The following is a 21,229-nucleotide window of genomic DNA, read 5'->3' on the forward strand; positions in this document are numbered from 1 at the left end:
AGTAAATGATGCTAGAATTTTCATTTTTGGGTAAACTATTCTTTCAGCTTTGCTATTTCATTTCCACCATTTGCCATTCTGTATTGTGTGCCATGAGAGCTACTACTGCCCCTGTGAGCAGTGCTGGGGTTCCAAACAATGGGCACACAAAGGATACACTATGGCAGTATGTATGCTCTTTCCATTTTATGTTGTTTTCATATGTTGGTCAACAATTCACTCTTGTTATCAGCTGTTGTTTAATCTCTTATCTTTTTTTGCCAAGCATATAAATTGAAATAAATTACAATATACTGGTGTGTTTTTCATGGAAATTGTGCACAACGTGATTCTCAAGATATTTCTATGTCAAGATAGGCCAGGTATGTTCATCAGACATCACCTAACAATCAGCCATTGAGGTCTGTGTAATGCTGTATTTCAAACAGCACATAAAATGTTAAATATTTGAAAGAGTATTTATTACTTCTGGCAACACATTTTGTGCAATATATAAGAGTCCTTTATCCTGCCTGAGGAAGGTAATGTAAATTATTATTATTGCATCTTTCTCAAACAGGCTTAACTGACCCCATATTATGCTACAACTTACATAGCTGTTGGGTCAACATATCAATTGCTTTACTTTACTTTGAATATCTTCAAATATTTACATGCTAGAAATATTTGGTTGGTACGAGTCCTTGACAGACAAATGTACCTCTTCTGTGACAAAGAAATTGCTGGTGTAGCTTATTTGGTTCCTGGTTTACCCCAAAATGTGCAAAATGTTACAACCAACCCTGCTCTCCACTTTACCTGACTATTATAAAATAATATTCACATTCTTTATTTCTCACTCTCTGGGGATATATTTGATGGATAACAAGGTCAGACAATGTCCTTAAAACGTACTTTCGTACCTCTCTGGAGATATTGTACACCAAATGGTGGAAGCAGGAAACTAAAATAGTAGCAACCTGTGCAACAGTATTCTGTAAATGTTTTTTTTATTAACATTTCAAGGGTTGGGATGATCAGTTGAACTCAAAAACGTGCCAAACTCATTCGTTTTAATGACAGATCAAATGTTTATTTATGAATCATTGCATTCCTAAAATATTACAGGTCTTTCCCCTCCTCTAATAAGGATTCATATTCAAGGCATTTAAATGATTTAAAATGATTATTTTTAGTAGATAAGTGACTCTATATTCCAAATGTATTACATTTCTTGTTCATAATAATAAAGGTGACTAATGCATACAATGCTATGGGAAGATTTTAAATAAAAACACATCTTTACATATGAAGTTCATAGAAGTTAAAAGACACAACACGAGATTCGGTTTACAAATGTTCAAACAGTCAAGCCAATTTCAACAAACACAAACAGACGACACTTTGACCTCTCCAAAGCAGTGTGTGTACAATACCAATAAGACTAAAAATAAGATCAGCCAACAACACCAAAGCTGTTTGTAAAAGAAACTATTTAAGACTGAAATTGTGAGTGGTGCAGATTATAGTACATCCAGAGGTTATTTTCACTGGCTAAATTCTGAATAGAGTTAGCACTTTTTAACTTAAAAACTGTAAAGTGGACACTACAGCACAGGCTCTAAAATATTCCTCCTTGCTTTATTCTCTCTCCAGGGTAAAGTCTCGGGTTTCAAAAAGGTCCCATTGAGCGAGGCCAAACTTTGGCCCAAATTTTGATGCAGTACACTCAAATTACAATTACAGTACTACTGACTGCATGTTATGGATTCAGTGCAGTGATATATTTTCAGCAAAGACAATAAGCACATTTATCTATAAAAATAATTATATATATATTAAAAGACAGAAGCAAGACTATGTGACCTTGTTCAGGTGCTCTTGTACCATAAAACTCTTTCATTCATTTTGATGGAGGAAAAGCTGTGTCTCTGTTTTGGAGCTTGGGACTATTCTACAGACACTATCAATGTTCAGTAATGATTTGTGAAAGGAAACCTCCAAAGAAAACATCTTACAATTTTATAATTTGCTTAAGGGAAAGAGTTTGTTTTGAGTAATACAAACTTTTTTCCAACATTTTCAAAAACACATGCTTGTTTGACCTTTCATAAATGACATACATACTTGTAGAGATAACAAAGGCACAGTTACCCATTAAATACAAAATACAGATTCTTGAAGATCTGAAAGTACTCTATAATCTAATCTAACAGTCTTAAATATACTTCATTATTCAGCTGACAGAACTTTTACCCATTACCTTCTCTAATTCAATGCCAGCATACAGTACATGATTATTTTAAGGCCACCTTCAGTATGTAAGAACCTGAACAATATTGCATTTAATATTAAATAGGCTTTAGAGAACCATAAAGACAGCAGAAGCGGCCATTAGAATTATATTTTGGGAGGTGAGAAGTATGTAAAGACAATAGACGGCATCGTATCTATAGACTATTTAAAACCTTACACTTAAAGGTTTTGAAGCCTTCATAATGGAAGCTCTGCTACCTTATTAAAAGGTGCTGAGACACCATGGGGTATGAAGGTACAGGAGCAAAATGTGCAAATTAAAGTGAGTGTGAGAGTTTATGACTGTGTCGGTATGTGGGCATGGGTGCATATTTCCGTGTATGTGTGTGTGTGTGTGAGTGAGAGGTTGAAACTGATGAAAACCCTAAGGTGGTGCCACAGTGAGAGGTTTGGGTGCAGGTGAACTGGTTGGAATCACACCAGTAGCAAGGAATATGACAATCAGGACAATGATGATGACGATCACAATAATAACCACAATTATCTTCACATTCTTCCACCAGTAAGCACGAGCAACCTTCTGAGAGGTGTGCTTGAAGTTCTGGGCCTAAGAAGGACAACAAAAATGACCATTACCATGTGAGATAGACTGGGACTGTAACTGCTACCATCATACTACAACAACAACAATAAAATGATGGACAAAGTACTGACATAATAAAAAAACAGTGTGGCAGGCTTATGGCTGTAATACAGGGCAATAATCAAAACCTTTGAACAGAAAGACACACCCCAGCCTGCAGGTCCTCAGATTTGCCCATCAGATCATCCAGCCTTTCTCCACGGGCCAGGATCCGGTCAACATTCTGGGTCATAATATCCTTTACCCCATCCACTTGAGACTGTAGAGTTTTAACTCGATCCACCTCCTGTGCAGCCTCCACATCTTTCTGCTCCTGCAATCAGATTCATTATAAATCAAAATGTGATCAAAATGGCACCGAGCATACAAAGAGGGTTTAGCAACTAACCTATTTTGTTGTCAAATAGTGAATCTGTAGGCAACAAAAATCTAAACAATAAGATTTAATCTCATTATAGCAAAGTGGTAAAAATGTGTAAAAAATTATGTTATGCACATGTATTTCAAGTCAACATCTGCCTTATAAATATAAGTTATAGCAATTAGCAAGGTTTAAAATTACTTTTTGTTCACCAGTTATCAAAATATTGATATTATGTCTATTAAACCTACAATAATAGAACCAGTTTTATGACTTTTGATACATGCATTTCACAGTTACATTTAAACTTCATTCTAATAATGTAGATAGAAGACCATTTGTGATATAATAATTAATATAAAGGTTACAATAATTGCTGTAATACAGGAATACCCAAAAGAATGAAAAACACTTCATTTCATCTTAAAGGAATATTCTGAGTTCAATACAAGTTAACCTCTTAAACTCCATGGGGAGGCACTATATGGTAAGCCATTTTATCACTTAAAACACTGAAGTCCCTGGATGCATAAGTTAAGCATATGTGGTATCATTTGAAAGCTTAGAATCTGAACTTTTTAGAGAACCCAACCGTTGCATTTAGTAACATAAAATAACAAAATAAGGCCTGAAAACATTTGTCACAAACTGGCCCCACCTGGAGTTTACACGGTAGAAATTTTAAAATGAATATAAAAGTCCTTCACATAGCACTTAATTAGACAAGTCATATATAAAATGAAAGCTCTCATTCTCAGGAAGGTGACTGTGCAGTTTATTTTGTTGCCATAATACCACAATTTGAATTATTTTCAAAAATATTACAAAGTGACATTTTATTTCGGCAAGGCATAAAATGCAAACGTCTCTAGTCTGTACTGACCACTGATCTGTAAGCCCCAAATAGCCTCAACTTTATATAAAATCTTACCTTGGGTTGTTAGCTTTAAAATGAGTTAAAGATATTACTTGTTTTTGAGCATGCTTGGGTGAATAATCCAATTTTGAACAAAATATGAAGTTCGGTAGAAAAGTATGAGAAACAAATCATCAGCAAAATAGGTTCTCATCTACTGAAGATGAAACACATCATTGTAACACATCATTGTAAAACTGGGATTCTCTTTTTTCCAATTACACTGTTTTGTTATTATACAATTATGATAACATATACAGTGTTATTTATTAATTATTGCAATAATTTTTTAATATATATTTATAAAATGAGACAATTTTTATGAAATCAGTCCACTGTATTTGTGAACAGAGAGCTTTTAAATTTGAGTGTGAAAATTTCAAGGCGGCAGCCAAACATTTCCGCAGAGCTTAAGAGGTTAAGCTCAATCAGCAGCATTTGTGGCATAATGTTGATTACCAAAAAACATTATTTTGACTCGTCCCTCCTTTCCTTTAATAAAAAAGAAGCAAAAATCAAGGCTACAGTGAGTCACTTACAATTGAAGTGAATGTGTCCAATTTTTGGAGGGTTTAAAGGCAGAAATTTGAAGCTTATAATTTTTAAAAGCATAAAAGTTTTATTCTGTTAAAACTCATCTATTACTTGTGCTGTAAAGTGGTTTAAATGTTCATTTTTACAGTCATTTTTGGGTTTTATAAGGTTTGTTGACATTACATTGTCATGGCAACATTGTAAAATTGGCTATAACTTTACATAGAAAAGGTTAGTAAGTGATTTTATCACACTAAAATCATGTTTACATGCATATTATTTGTCTTGTGGCTATACCGTTAAAATACTCACTGTTTTAAAATTCACAATTTGGCCCCATTCACTTCCATTGTTAGTGCTTCAGTGTACCTACATTTTTTTTTTTTTTTTTTTTTTTAAGAAAAGGAAGGGCAAGTCAAAATACATGTTTGTAGTAACCAACATTATGCCACAAATGCTGTTGATTGAGCTTAATTTGTTTTGAACCTGGAATATTCCATTAACAAAGAACTACAAGGCAATAATTGATGTCCTGCCATGATCAGACAGCTTATATGAAAAACAGTACTCAGTAACACCTTTAGATGCTGATGATTAGATGTGAGATCTAATGTGTTACAGCGCTGTGAAAAAGATGATTTCTTCTGTTTTTGTACATCTCATATTAAATTGTTTCAAAAATTCAAACAAAATATAACAAAACAAAGGCAATCCGAGTAAACACAACATACAGTTTTTTTAAATGATAATGTTATTTACTGAAGCAAGAAAGTTATCCAATACCAACTGGGCCTGTGTGAAGAAGTATTTGCCCCCTTAATTACTAAATCCCCAAATCTTTGAAATTGCATTCATGATGAGGTTCAGCTGGACAAGACACACCCAGGCCTGATTAATGCGAGCCCTGTTCAATCAAATCAGCACCTAAATAGAACTTTTTCAGCAGCATGAAGTTGGCTAAAAGGTCTCACCCAGTAGCACACTATGCCAAGGTTGAAAGAAATTCCAGAAATGATGAGAGGTGAAAAAGGTGATTGACATACATCAGTCTGGGAAGGGTTACAAAGCTATTTCAAAGGCTCTGGGACTCCAAAGAACCACAGTGAGAGCCATTATCTCCAAATGGATAAAAATTGGCATAGTAGTGAACCTTCCCAGAAGTGGCTGACCTTCCAAAATTCCTCCAAGAGCACATCAACGACTCATCCTGGAAGTTACAAAAAAAGCTAAGGACAACATCCAAGAAACCGCAGGCCTCTCTCGCATCAATAAAGGTCACTGTTCATGACTCCACTATCAGAAAGACACTGGCCAAAAATGCCATCCAAGAGTGGTGAGGCGAAAACCACTGCTAACCCAGAAGAACATTAAGGCTCATCTAAAACACACCTTGATGATCCTCAAACCTTTTGGGAGAATGTTCCATGGACTGATGAGTCGAAAGTGGAACTATCTGGAAGACAGGTTCCCGTTACATCTGGCGTAAATAAAACACAGAATTCCACAAAAAGAACATCATACATACGGTCAAGCATGTTGGTGGTAGTGTGATGGTGTGGGGATGCTTTGCTGCTTCAGGGCCAGGGTGACTTGCAATAACTGAGTGAAACATGAATTCTGCTCTCTACCAAAAAATCCTAAAGGAGAACGTCCGGTCATTCCGTGAATTGAAGCTCAAGCACAACTGGATTATGCAGCAAGACAATGATCCAAAGTATAGGAGTAAGTCCACCTCTGAATGGCTCAAAAGAAGCTAAACGAAAGTTTTGGGGTGGCCTAGTCAAAGTCTTGACTTGAACCCGATTGAGATGCTGTGGCAGGACCTTAAACGGGCTCAAAAACCCTCCAATGTGGCTGAACTAAAGCAGTTCTGCAAAGAAGAGTGGGCCAAAATTTCACCACAGTGTTGTGAAAGACTGATCTCCAGTTATCGGCAGCATTTGGTTGCAGTTGTTACTGCTAAAGGTGGCACAACCAGCTATTAAGTTTAAGGGGGCAGTTAGTATTTCACATGGGTGATATAGGTGTTGGATTTATTTTTTATTATTGAAGCAAAAATTTTATATTTGAAAACTGTATTTTGTGTTTACTCCGGTTGCCCTTGTTTGATGTTATATCTCGTTTGAAGATCTAAAACAATTTAGTATGAAAAATACACAAAAATAGAAGAAATCAGGAAGGAGGCAAATACTTTTCACAGCACTGTATATTGACAAAACAGTGTAACTTGTATCAGCTAAAACAGCTTTACCACATTCAGGCATCAAAAACACCAGTAATACTGGCAAGAGATACCCAATAATACCCATAAGCCATTTTTTTTTTTTTTGTCCATTTAGATATTCAAGAATAAAATTGTATAGAAGTAGATTTTACATATTATTTCTCTGAGCCCTCTTGTGCTGCTGATACTTCATAAACAAAAGGTGTTACCAGGAAACCAAGAGCAATAATGCGTCACTACCTGTCCTACCCTTTCCATTTTGGCTGTGTTGGTGTTACGAGGTCTGCAGAATGGGAGAAAGCTATTATGTAACATTGGATACCAACCGCCTGAAGTACCACCATTGTGGCAAAATGCTGACAATATAAATAAAGCTGTTATATGCGTTCCAGTGTAACTGTGCTTTGAATGTCCCAAGTTAAGTGCTTAATTGCTTTTCCATTATAAAATTCCCATCACTGTAGTAAGGACAACTGCCTTAAACTTGATCTTCTTCATTCTTTTTTGTAAATACAAGGCCAAAACAATTGCTTTCCTCCTTGAACTCTCTTTAGCACTTCCTCTCATGTTTTCATAAACACGATCCCACATAGAAACCGAACACAGTCTGAAAACATCAGTCTTTGAATACTCTATACTGTCAATCCCCTTAAACCACACGCATAGAAGAAAAATAAGAGATGTCTTTATGTTATATGTGGTGTCGTGTGCTGTTGAAATGATGCCAGGTTAAACAAACGTTTGCTGACAGATCAACCTCATTTTAAGCGTCCAAGCAGCATGAGGATCTCACACTTCTGGTTCATTTCAACAGTTAATGGACCTATTATGTGCTCAGCACTTTTGCCAAATGTTGTTTACAATTATATGCGAAAAACATCTAAAACAATGGTTCAAATAAGACAGAGGTTAAGTCTTGCAAATCGGTTCGGTTCACAGTTCAAGGTAAATTCAATCCATCTGTGTAAACAAATCTGTACAATGAAGTTTAAATGCAAATTAATGACGTCTGGGTATGAAATCTATTATCTACACAGCTACACATTTGCTTAAAATGAGTAACCAAGCAAACTATTTAGTTCTCTCACAACAGGAACTTTAAGCCCAACTTGAAAAACGAGCTTAGCCCTGTTGTGTGTGCGTCAACACACATCACAACCTGTGAAACTAAAATAAAAACATTTCAACCAACTCTGGTTAAGATTCTTCCAACAAAACAAGCCAATTATGAATGACAAGGGTAAATAGAAGAATTCAGTTTACGCAGCTAATTAGTGTACTTTTAAATAAAATAAGAGAGGTAAAAACACTTGAAGCACCTGCTGACGGATACCATGGTTAAGTATGTCACTTACCGTACTATTTGGATCACCCAAACCCATGATTTGATGTATTTTATTTAATCTATTACAAACAATTACACTTTATCCTTCGTTTGTAACTGTTTCTTCTAATGATCGTCAGCTATGCACCGTGCAAACACTTCCTGGTCTGTATTTTTCCCCCTCTTCCTTCATCAGTGAATGAATTGGCTTTTGTATAACTACCTCTGTAGTGCCACTTCTCATAGCATCCTCAAGAGGGCGTTAGTTTCATGGCGCGCACGCACACACGTACCTGTCAAGCAGGTGGGAGGACAACATTGTGCTCTTCAGGTATGAGAAAATTGTCGTACGGCGAGACACGCCACTTTGTCACTTTGACTCTTTCTAAAATAGGACTGCTGGTGTAACACACTAACATTAAAAAGATAACATTAACTGTGCATTTACGTAACTTAACACTTGAAACCGCATACTTTGTTCGGTGTCCAAAATATCACGAAACGTTTGAACTGCTTTCTTGACATGCCCAACATTGTGACTGAACAATTAAACAGTGATAGTACGAAACCGTATCTTCTGCCACTGTACCATTTGGTTCCACCTAAATGCCTCGGGCACTGCAGGTATTCAAACTGAGCAGAATACTATTCCTAAATTACATTATCCACTACACATGAAAACCAAACATTACACTTTGGTACATACAACTACAAACAATTGTAACAATTTCTTTCATAACTATTTTTAAAATCAGATGTAGAATGTACATCTAAAAATAACAGTTACAGAATGTATTAAAATTTTAATAAATCATTTAAAAAAAGTGACATTGACAATGGCAAATTCATGTTTCCTTTAAGGATAGAGAAACAACCATGGCTGCTAAAACAAGTTATCACAACAGGGAAATTTTCTAAAGAAAACAATCTCACTATTTTTGTATGTTACCCTGCTATGTATTTTCCTGGTACACGCTTCCAACATCTTTCAATTAAACAGAAAATTTCAGCTTCCTTTACAACATTTTTAACATGATCCTGAAAATTTTTAGGTCTTACCATAAGTAGTTTACATGTCATGGAGAAAATACAAAACATTTGATACAAATATGATATTTTTGTAAAAACGATTTGTAGCAGTTTTCAGTGGCCTTGTTTTATGATGATATCGGTCATGCCATCAATCTTTTGCAGCTCCAAGTTCTGTTGATGGAATGAACAGCTTTTAGATTTACAACAATCTATGCCAGATACATTATAATTGCGTTTACGAGATCACAAATGCATTAAAACAGGTTTCTGCATGTAATCTACAACACAGTTGATGCATACTTATGCTAGCTAAGAACAAGTATTTAAACAACTCATAACATTTTAATATTAAATCAACATAGAAATAACAAAAAAAGAAAAAAGAAAAAAAATCAAATGAAACCATCAATAGTGGTTTTGGGAATATCATTATATGTAGCAGACATTTAAACTCAAAGAAAGTACCCACTTTCTCATTAGCCAGGTGCAAAAGGGCAACAAAGGCCAAAGGTACTGAGAGGTTGGTAGCCATTGTGGAGGGAAGCCTGGAAAAAACAGGAAAGATAAATGTATGTGAATGTAATAAAATGGTCAATTCTTAGACAAGAACCTTGCTGGCAGTAGTTCCTCCATGATCAGGGGACACTGAAAAGATGCATAGCATGAAGCTTTGAAAAACTGTACCTTTGAACAAGATTTCTGACAGACTGGCTGAATGATTTTTCACCCGGTACTTCTTTTGTCTCCTCACTCGCCGCCTCCTATAAATAATAAAACCAATTTAAAAAATGTAAATAACTAACCACAAGTGCAGAATAACAAAAGTACTATTAAAGGGTTAGTTCACCCAAAAATTCACTGCCGAATGTTCAGCAGTTCATCCCTGGTGAAACTGATCAGGAAAGAGTGACAAAAAAACATGACAAACAAACAAAAGTAACAAAAACGCTAGACAGCTCTGCATCCAAGCAGCCAACCGCGGTGCCATCTTGCATTTTAAAGGGTTAGTTCACCCAAAAATGAAAATCCCCTCATGATTTACTTATCTTTAAGCCATCCCAGATGTGTTTGACTTTCCTTCAGCAGAACCGAAGTGAAGATTTCAGCTCAATTTGTCCATACAATGCATGTAAATGAGTGCCATCAGGCTGCTGGCTGTTTGATGGTCCACAAGGCATATTTAGGCAGCATAAAAGTAATCCACATGACTCCAGTCGATTAATTGTCTTCTGAAGCAAATAGATAGGTTTGGGTAAAAAATAAACCGATAATTAAAACTTTATTAACTTGTATGGACAAACTGAGCTGAAATCTGCTTATAAAAACCTTCACTTCAGTTCTGCTGAAAAAGGAAAGTCATACACATCTGGGATGGCTTAAAGGTAAATAAATCATGAGGGAATTTTCATTTTTGGGTGAACTAACCCTTTAAAATGCAAGATGGCACCGCAGATGGCTGCTTCGATGCAGAGATCTCTAGTGTTTTTGTTACTTTTGTTTGTTTGTAATTTTTTTTTGTCACTCTTTCCTGATCAGTTTCACCAGGGATGAACTGCTGAACATTCGGCAGAGCACACCTGATAATTTTTTGCCAGTGTTTGATTATTCAGACATTTTATTAGATATCTTAGTTGGAGGCACAGCTGTGTTCTACAAGTGCCCCAAGAGACGCAAAAGAGGGAAGCTTCGTCAACGCGGCTTTAGGACTCCGCTGCCGAGTTTTCATTAGGCGAATGTCCGCTCCCTCACCAACAAAACGGACGGACTGCTTCTGCTCACTCAAACAAATAATTACTTTTCTAACTCCGCTGCTCTGTGTGTCATGGAAACCCGGCTGAATGAAGCCATCCCGGACAGCACGCTACATCTGCCGGGCTTCGGGCTGTTCGGAGCGGATCGCGTTGTGGAATCATCTGGGAAAACGAGAGGCGGTGGAACATGCTTTTACGTCAACGAAAGTTGGTGCACATATTTAACAGCATAGATGATGTACTGTCCTAATTTAGAAGTGCTCTTCATCAACTGTAAGCCTTTCTACTCGCTGCGGGAGTTTTCCTAGTTTATTCTGGTGAGTGTGTACATCCCGCCACAAGCATGCATGAATGCAGCGCTGCAACAGCTGGCTGATCACATCACAGACACGGAGCAACAACACCCGGACTCTCTTATTATTCTGGGAGATTTTAATAAAGCTAACCTCACCCATGAACTGCCAAAATACAAACAACACATCACATGCCCCACCAGAGAAAGAAATATACTGGACCACTGCTACACCACTGTCAAGGATGCATAATCGCTCTGTCCCACGTGCAGCTTTAGGACTCTCTGATCACTGTCTGGTTCATCTTCTCCCAACCTACAAGCAGAAACTAAAATCAGCTAAGCCTGTAATAAGGACTGTAAAGAGATGGACTAATGAAGCAGAGCTGGAACTACAAGCCTGTTTTGACTGCACTGATTGGAGTGTTTTTGAAGCTGCAGCCACAGACCTGGACAAGCTCACAGATATTGTGACATATATCAGTTTCTGTGATGATATGTGCATCCCTACTAGGACATTTTTATCTTTCAATAACAATAAACCTGGTTTACAGGAAAACTCAGACAGCTTTGTCATGCCAAAAAGGATGCTACCAGAAGAGGGGATAAAATATTGTATAACTGGGCCAGAAACACACTGACTTAGGAAATCAGAGTGGCTAAAAGAAGCTACTCTGAAAAACCAGTTTTCAGCCAATGACCTGCATCTGTGTGGAAAGGCCTGAAAAGCATTACCAAGTATAGACACCTCCTCCTCGCTTTGTAGAGAATCAAGCCCAGTCTCACACCCATCCCCTACTCTGATCTTCACTTCACACACACACACCAACACCTCCTGCCCCCTCCTGCTACTCAACCTGCACTTATGGTCTGTGAGGAGGTAAACAAACTGAAGGAGGTCTAGCAGGGGTCCAGTTATGTCCTTTAGGTAGGCCAAAACCAGTCTGTCAAATGACTTCATAACCACAGACGTGAGAGCGACAGGTCTATAGTCATTAATTGGAGGATGTGTGCCGGGTCTTCCGGAAACAAAAGACTAGGAAAGCTTCAGGCCCAGATGGTGCCTCACCTACCTGTCTGAAAGTCTTGCGCTGACCAGCTGGTCCCCATCTTCACACAGATCTTTAATAGATCACTGGAGCAGTGTGAAGTTCCCTGATGCTTAAAACGCTCCACCATCATTGTGGTCCCCCAAAAACACCAAATCACAGGACTTAATGACTACAGACCTGTCGCTTTCACGTCTGAGGTCATGAAGTCATTTGACAGACTGGTTTTGGCCTGCCTAAAGGACATAACTGGACCCCTGCTAGACCTCTTTCAGTTTGTTTACCAAGCAAACAGGTCTGTGGATGATGCTGTCAGCATGGGACTGAATTATATCCTGCAACACCTCTACAGACCTGGGATCCTATTTGTGGACTTCAGTTCAGCCTTCAATACCATCATACCTGATTTTCTCTCAACCAAACTGACACAGCTCTCCGTGCCAGCCACAATCCGTTGGTGGATCAATAGCTTTCTGACAGATAGGCAGTAGCTAGTGAGACTGAGGAAAATCACATCCAGAACCCTCACTATTAGCACTGGTGCTCCTCAGGGATGCGTTCTCTCCACTGCTCTTCTCCCTGTACACGAATGACTACAATGCAAAGGACCCCTCTGTCAAGCTCCTGAAGTTCGCAGACGACACCACGGTCATTCGCCTAATCCAAGATGGTGACGAGTCTGCATACAGATGGGAGGTTGAACAGCTGGCTGTCTGGTGCGGTCACAACAACCTTGAGCTGAACATGCTCAAAACAGTGGAGATGATAGTGGACTTCAGGAGAAATCCCCCCGCACTTGCTTGTTTCTTCTATCACCAAAAAGTGTACGTGAGCATACTTGGCAATAAAGCTGATTCTGGTTATTTGAAAACATAATTTATCAGCCCTGCTATAAGTGATCTGAATTATCCAAAGGGTAACTTAACTACGAAGACGAAGTGTGAATACATTTAGAGCTTTAATGAGGTAAGAAAGACATACAGTATTGTCTGTACTGTTAGTATAGTAGGGTCTGGTGAAATGTCCATATCAGTGATCATCATAAAAATACAAGATTTAAGAATGGTATGAAAGGGCTAACTATAAGATAGTAAAAAAATCCAAAACAACACACAATATTTGTGAAAACACTCCTGCTGAATAATAGTTGACGGATTAAGAGTGCATTAATGAATGTAATGCTGTCCAAGACAGGATATGGCAAACCTTGGCTGGTTTTTCCAGACTGTCTGTTAGAAGACTCCACATAGTGGTCTTCAGCTTCTTCATGTCCATTTTTTTGGCCATTTTGGCATAGTTTATCTCAATAATGTTAACCTAGATGAGAGGATAAAAGTAATGGAGTTATACTGTAATGTCTTCAAACTAATTTTCTGAGAGTTAATAAATAATTAAAACCTGCAGCATGATCAATCAGTCCATGTATAGTGTAGTTTCCCAACATCTGTTCTCTCATCTTACCTTATAAGGCTCAGGAACAAGACAGTCCTCTCCATATGTAGAGATGCCATCTGTGCCGAGAGAGAAAGGGTTTGGTCTGTCTGTCTGAGAGTCATCGGATCCTGCAAAGCCATCAGCATCCTCACTGTCTCCCTCCTATTCACAGAGAGAGCTAGGCATTAACATCCACTCCATCCAAGCATTACACAGACAGTCTCCATGACTACATGTAACAGTGGTGTTGGTTTACCTGAAGACCAGGACAGAAGTTGGCAGTATCATTGGCATTGTTGTAGTCGTACTCTTCTATGTCTTCACCCAGCTCTCCTGATAATCTCTTCTTGCCATCTGCACTGAGCTGAGTGTGACAAACAAAAACATAGTGCTCAGCATTATGCATTATTGCAACATGGACAGACTAACCATAGTGCAAGACAGCATTAGAAGAATAACACTGATGTAATGTTTGGCACAACCGGTATGCTGAGGTGTATATTGCAATGCAATATGTTGATGCAGAATGAAAAATTAAATGTTAATTTATTTACTGTGTTGGAGGGTTTGAGGCTGAGTTGTGACAGGTTACTGGGTGGATACTGGAAGTCTGCTGGAAGTGTAGTTTTCTTATTGGTGCTATTTAGAGCAGATTTACTAATAGTAGTCGCTGCCTGGAAAAAACAATCATATCATTGTGTCAAAGTAATGTTACTTGCTTTTACAAGCTTTTTAGTTAAAGGAATTACATGTAATTTGCTTAAATACATTGTTTTGTACACACACACCAAATACAACATTGCAGTACTACATTAGTGATGTTGAGAAGCAATTCCTCTCACCAGTGTTCCCACACCTTATCACCAATTAACTACCATGGATTTCCAGGCTTTACTGGGTTAGAATTTGTAAAAATAATAATATTAATAATAATTTTTTAAGAGGTTGAGCTCACAAAGAGCAATTTTCTAGCCAATGTAATATTTAAAGCTCACTAAAAAAAATAAAAAATAAAATATTCACTATAGAAATTTTCATTGACTTTTCCATCACTTAAGATTTTATTAATTTCCCTGAAATTTGCAGGTTTTCCATGTCTGTAGGAAGCCTGTGTCACCAGGGCGATGGAAAAATAAAATGACAAAACACTGCATTTAATGGAATACAACTATTAAAACTAAAACTATGCACGCACACACACACACACAAATAAAATAAATAATAATTCACAATTGGTGCAGCTAAATTGTTGATTAATACAATTAAACAAAAGTCAATTCTTAAAAGAATAGTAAAACAAAAATTTAAAATTCTCTCATTTACCCGCCCTCATGCTATTCCAGGTTTTTATGACTTTCTTCAGCAGAACACAAAGATTTTTAGAAGAATATCTCAGCTGAAGGTCCATACAATGCAAATGAATGGTGATCAGACCTTTGTAGCTCCAAAAATCACATAAAAGAAAAATAGAAGTAATCCATTAGACTCCAGTGTTTAAATCCATATCTTCAGAAGCGATATAATGGGTGTGGGTGAGAAACAGAACAATATTTAAGTCCTTTTTATACTCTAAATCTCCACTTTCACTTTTGAAAGTCACATATGGTGCCTGTTTAGTTTCACTTTCACGTCTGAAAGTTAAATAAATATTCTTCTTAAAATCTTTGTGTTTTGCAGAATAAAGTCATACACATCTGGAATGGCATGAGGGTGAGTAAATTATGAGAATTTTCATTTTTGTGAAGTGATTTAGGTTAAATTGCATAGAATAACTTCATAAACAGGAACTTACTCTAGTTGTTTTAAAGTAATTATGAAAGTGGATATCTTCTTTAAAATCAATAACCAGGGGATTCTTTGGTGCCCGCTTCCGGGGTTCTTTGTCTGGTTTGTGATCCTCTACATAGAGACATTAGATTAATTAGAGATATTGGGTGAAAAATGGCACAACCACTGATACAACACATAATGAAAAACAGCAATGAAATATATGTTTTAGTTCTATAGAGACTAGTGGTTCTCAAACTTTTTGACTCCAAGGCCCCCCAATGCCCATGACAACATTCAAAGCCCCCCATTTTTTAAACAAAAACAGTTGATGAAGGTAGTTGTTGAATTAAAGTTTACAGATTACATGTTGTATCTTGATTTTTAGCCTTCGTAATGTAGCAAATTCTTACTCTTGGAAGTGGGCTGAGCCCCCCTTGTGAGTCCTGGCCCCCTGGTTGAAAACCACTGCTATAGACATCCCTACTATCAACAAGCTCTTAATTATTGTTAAGTTATTTTTATAGTTAAGTTAAACATTTCTAGGCTAAACCATGACTTACGTTTATGTCCAGGTTTGAAGAGCCAGTATCCAGGTCCGACCCAGGTGGCCATGGTCCTGGGACTGAAGTACGAGTACTCTCTTGGTTGATCAGACAACTGTAGACACATGGTGGTAATATCCACCTCACCAATAGGAATTACACCTCTGAACACAATAGACACACACCTCACCATGAATGGACATACAAACACATCACAGATGTAATCTTGTTGCAAACAACATGGGTTGTAGAATTGTTCTGCATAGGCAGAGACAGAGCAAAGAACAACATGAAATACATCAATTCACGGTAGGGCTTATAATAGGTTTGATGGTCTTTAGGGTCATGTCTAACTGAATGAAGATATTGTTCTAAACAGTACTGAACCATGACTATAAAACCCAAACTATTTATTTTACTATAAAACAGAGTCAAAGCAACAATTAGCAAACACTCTGATGCAGTATATTTCCTAAGTACTAACCGTCCTCTCTCAGGGCTCTTTGAACAAGCTTCTCTATGTTCCTTATACTCCTCACAGTCTCCTGGCCTGCCTTCATCCACATCTGCATCAAAATGATCCCCAAAGTCTGGACTCTCATCAACATCAGGTTCAATGTCTGCATTGACATCGAATGCATGCTCTCCCTGCTTCATCTTCTCAAGTAGCTGGTTGAGGTTTGTGGTCTACATTGAAAATTTATGACAAAAGAGCAGATCAAATTAACAAATGTGGTGGGCTGGGTAAACATTGTACACTATGAAATTTCTAAATGATATTTAAATGTTGAATTTATAACAACAGATTAACTTGTAACTTCACACTGCTTTTAAACTATTATTTTAACAAGGCCTATTTTTAAAAATCAACATAAACAGTTTATAACATCTCTTCACTCTCAGAGGGCAGAGGGTTAAAAAAGCCATTAAGAGGGTCTCACTTTCTCAGGAGTCCATCTAGTGAAAGAGAAATCCTCTAAGGATGGACAGATTGGCTTATCCTCCAATGTCTTCAGATGACCTTAGAGAATCAGAGATATGATTTATTGCACTCGGGTACTCAAAAAGCGCAGTATCGTTGTAATAAGATTCTCAATGCATGCAGAAACCTTTACACTATAATAGCAGAATCCTTTCTCTTTGAACCCAAGAGTAGACTAAAGGCCTGTTCACACCAAGTCAATTTTTTCGGTACAAATGGTCGTTCCGAACTAGCTTTTGTACAGTAACAATGGATTCTGATAGCGCCATTCACATTGCGTCCGCCAAATCATCCGCCGACAATCCAAAGGTTTTGTCAATGGAGAGTGTTCAGATTTTTTTTCTTCTGACTCGATGAAAACTGACTGACCAATGAGATAAGAGTTTTTTGTCATTCTTCCCCAGAGTCGCTGCAGCTGCTCAATCTAACATGTTGGTGGTGCTAATCAACTGGCAAACACCGGCACTGGATGTGCAGCTGATTCTTTTTTTATTCTTTTACTCTGTGTGAATAGACCTTTCGTTGGAAGTTTGTCTCACAAAATCGTCATGGATTTGGTGTGAACAGGCCTTAACCCGTGACTTAGAACTGAGTGTGATGTGAAAAGCCAGTTTACCTGTTAATGGTGAGGCAGGAACATGCTGAGGGGGGATCTGTACTGCAGGAGGCTGTGACTTCAGCAAGGTCAAATGTGAAGGAAAGCGCAGCTCACAGCGACTGTCCTCACTGAACAACACGGAGAGGAACACACCTGCTGTACTGTTCTCATCGAAGGAAGCAGCCATGCGCTGGAACATGGGGTCCACCTGCACAGAGGATGCTTAAAGTCTTCCTGTAGGTTTTTATACAGCCTTCACAAATGCATAATGGATCAAAATACCACAAGTTCAAATAGATCACATTTCAGCACACTCAGGTATTACTCACTTCACACTTCATCTCAGATTCAGAGAGATTGATGTTACTGAGGTTCTGCTCCACTGTCTTCTTTGGAGGTCTTTTCTTAGTAGTCTGTTTTGCAGCCACCTGTTCTCCCTGACTGCCCTCTGCTAGCTCTCCCTCCTCATCACCATCTTGACCTGAAATGAGAGACAGTATCAGTATTACCGTGCTCATCCACCATGAAGACCATGACCACCTAGCTCTCTGAACAATCCAACCTACACAATGAAGACATCACGTAACAAATCACTACACCGGTGACTTGCCTTGGATAACTACTCACTCTCTTTTGGTTTTGTCTCTGATCCCAAGCCTCCAAGAACTCTGTAAGCATCAGCGTGAACTGCATCCACCCTCACCGCATAGATTTTTGTGCTGGCGTCTAGGGTGCCTGCTGCCACCTAAATGAACACAAACTGATTTATAACTCAATATTATTATTTTCAATAGTGAAAGTAACCTTTCTGAAGTGGTGGTAAACACAAATTCTGTAAGATTATACCTTGAAGTTGAGCTCAGAGTCTTTCTGCTTGAGAATATCTGCCATGTAATCAATGAGGTGCAGGCCAAATGCATTCTTTGTGGTAATTTTCTGCAGAGAAAAGTTGATAATTAGGCCTATTGCATTTCAGATCCATGCAGACCCAAAAAAAATTCATTAAAATGCACCTTAAAGGAATATTCAGTGTTCTATTAAAGTTAAGCTCAATCAAAAGCATGTGTGGCATAATATCGATTACCACTTTCCCCTCCTTTACTTAAAAAAAAAAAAAAAAAAGCAAAAATCTGGGTTCCAGTGAGGCACTTGCAATGGAAGTGAACGGGCCAATCCGCAAACTTTAAAATCCTCACTGTTTCAAAAGTATAGCCATAAGACATAAACAATATGCGTGTTACATGATTTTAGAGTGATAAAATCGCTTACCAAACTTTTCTGTGTAAAGTTATAGCCAGTTTTACAACTTCATTGCCATGATGTAATGTCAACAATCTCTAAAACAACTGTTAAAACGATTTAAACAACTTTACAGCTAAATAATACACAAGTTTTAAGATAAGAATTCATGTAAGTTCTTCTATAAAATTATGAGCTTCATATTTCTGCCTTTAAATCCTTCAAAACTTGGCCCCATTCACTTCCATTGTACTGTAGATGCCTCCCTGTAACCTCGATTTTTTTCTTTTTTTAAGAAAAGAACAGACATGGCTAAATTAAGTTTTGTGGTAATCAACAGTATGCCACAAAGGCTGTCGATTGAGCTTAACTTGTATGAACCCACAATATTCCTTTAGGTTCAATACAAGTTAAGCTCAATCGACAGCCTTTGTGGCATAATGTTGATTACCACAAAATGTATTTCCACTTGTTCCTACTTCTCTTTAAAGAAAAAGCAAAAATTGAGGCACTTACAATGAAAGTGAATGGAGCCAATTTTTTAACATTAAAATACTCGATGTTTCGAAAGTATAGCCACAAGACAAACAATATGTGTGTAAACATGATTTTAGTGTGATAAAATCACTTACAAACCTTTTCTGTGTCAAGTTATAGACAATTTTACCACTTCGTTACCATGACGATATAATGTCACTAAATCCCAAAACGACTGTAAAAATGAACTATACAGCTCAAATAATACAAGTTTTAACAGAATAATTAATGCAAGTGCTTTTATAAAATTATAAGCTTAAAATGTCTGTGTTAAAACCCTGCAAATATTGTCCCCATTCACTTCCATTGTAAGTGCCTCACTGTAACCTTGATTTTTGCTTTTATTTATTTTTTTTATGAAAAGGAGGGAGGAGTCTAAATTAACTTCATGGTGGTCAACATTATGCAACAAATGCTGTCGATTGAGCTTAACTTGTACTGAACCTGGAACATTCCTTTAACTTTACTCACATTTTCAGTGGAGAGCTTGATGCAGGTTGAGTAATGTTCAGATATCTGTGCAGATGACAGTTTAGGTACTGCGGCGGGGGTGGCTGCAGAACTATGGTGAGAACAAAATAAGATTATACTTTTTATGTATTGATCTAATTTTCATACCATATGATATACAGTATATGCACAGTATATGTGTGTATTTCACTTTTAGATTTATTTTTCGCAGCTGAATTACTTACCTGTGGCTACCGGTCTCGTTAATGGAAGAATCGTTTACTCCATGAAGGTCAATGACTTTGGACCTGCGTCTTTGTCTTCTCTCTTGTTCATCATCGTTGCCCTGAATATTGTCCAGAAGAGGTGTGCTAGTGGCTGACAGAGCCGCTTTTTGTCCCACTGCTGGAGAGGACCATTGCCGTGTCCGGGATGTCGGGGTGCTGAATGCGCTCATGGCGACTGTAAACCGAAAATTAGGAAACAGAGACAATATGCCCGTGTTTACGAATTGCAGTGAGCTAAATGGTACACATTATTTAAACTTTAACGACTAAGGCCGGAGACTTTAAAAAATGTAAACAACGTCAAGTGACGGTTATTTTACTGACTCAAACGATCAAACGAATAGTTAATAAGCATATAATTAAACAGTAGTTTATAACCAAGCAATCCAAAAACTGAAACTCATACATACAAATATTAAGGACCTTTTTTTTCAGTCTGACGTACACTGATTCAGTTTGGCAAAACTATTGCTAGCTAACGGTTAACACGCTTCTGAAAAGGCAACAGTTCCAATTATAAACTGTGAATTTAAAACAATCTTTAAAGAGGCTCAGAGGAAGCACAAACAACGGAAGATAAAATTACCTGCTGTAAACTGAAGATTTTTACGCAGTATATGTCCTTTAACCGATCCACACCGTTTCTCTCTGTTCTATTCAGACGACCATTTGAAAATTAGCGCCGAACGGTTACATACGTCATCAGTGATGTCATACGCACAGACGTAAAGGTCCACCTCTTTTTTTATTTCCTTTATTGTATGTAATCTTTTTTTAAATATATATTTTCTTTTATTATATTTAATTAACTTTCTTAGGTTAAATGTATTTCAAAGTATATGTTAGTGAAATATACTTTGAATAAATCATACAAAATATTGTTACAATGAGAATTCCAACTATCACCTATAACACCTTTGAAAAAATGGACGTCTAAAAAGGCATTTTAGACGTCCATTTCTTTCTTTCTAAAACCATGGGGGTAATTATGGAATTCGATAGTGAGTATATGTTTAGCCTCCTACTAAG

General features: G+C 37.4%; 2 protein-coding genes across 2 annotated transcripts; both read right to left on the minus strand.

Annotated features, from left to right (window-relative positions):
• Window positions 1-1,035: 1,035 nt before the first annotated feature.
• On the minus strand, window positions 1,036-8,450 carry LOC127432423 (vesicle-associated membrane protein 8-like). Its single transcript, XM_051683493.1, has 3 exons — window positions 8,269-8,450; window positions 3,027-3,191; window positions 1,036-2,842 (listed from the first exon to the last, which is right to left on the minus strand). The coding sequence occupies exons 1-3, from the start codon at window positions 8,293-8,295 to the stop codon at window positions 2,660-2,662; spliced, it is 375 nt and encodes a 124-aa protein (XP_051539453.1). The 5' UTR covers window positions 8,296-8,450; the 3' UTR covers window positions 1,036-2,659.
• A 592-nt stretch (window positions 8,451-9,042) lies between these two features.
• Window positions 9,043-20,897, minus strand: LOC127432383 (condensin complex subunit 2-like). Its single transcript, XM_051683380.1, has 18 exons — window positions 20,787-20,897; window positions 20,159-20,375; window positions 19,935-20,025; window positions 18,534-18,623; window positions 18,315-18,432; window positions 18,017-18,168; window positions 17,706-17,895; window positions 17,049-17,128; window positions 16,592-16,794; window positions 16,126-16,271; window positions 15,588-15,694; window positions 14,350-14,469; window positions 14,052-14,159; window positions 13,823-13,957; window positions 13,568-13,678; window positions 9,954-10,030; window positions 9,739-9,814; window positions 9,043-9,440 (listed from the first exon to the last, which is right to left on the minus strand). The coding sequence occupies exons 2-18, from the start codon at window positions 20,368-20,370 to the stop codon at window positions 9,381-9,383; spliced, it is 2,076 nt and encodes a 691-aa protein (XP_051539340.1). The 5' UTR covers window positions 20,371-20,375; window positions 20,787-20,897; the 3' UTR covers window positions 9,043-9,380.
• Window positions 20,898-21,229: the final 332 nt, after the last annotated feature.

The sequence above is a fragment of the Myxocyprinus asiaticus genome, chromosome 4 (assembly GCF_019703515.2).
Source record: "Myxocyprinus asiaticus isolate MX2 ecotype Aquarium Trade chromosome 4, UBuf_Myxa_2, whole genome shotgun sequence".
In the NCBI taxonomy this organism is placed as follows: Eukaryota; Metazoa; Chordata; class Actinopteri; order Cypriniformes; family Catostomidae; genus Myxocyprinus; species Myxocyprinus asiaticus.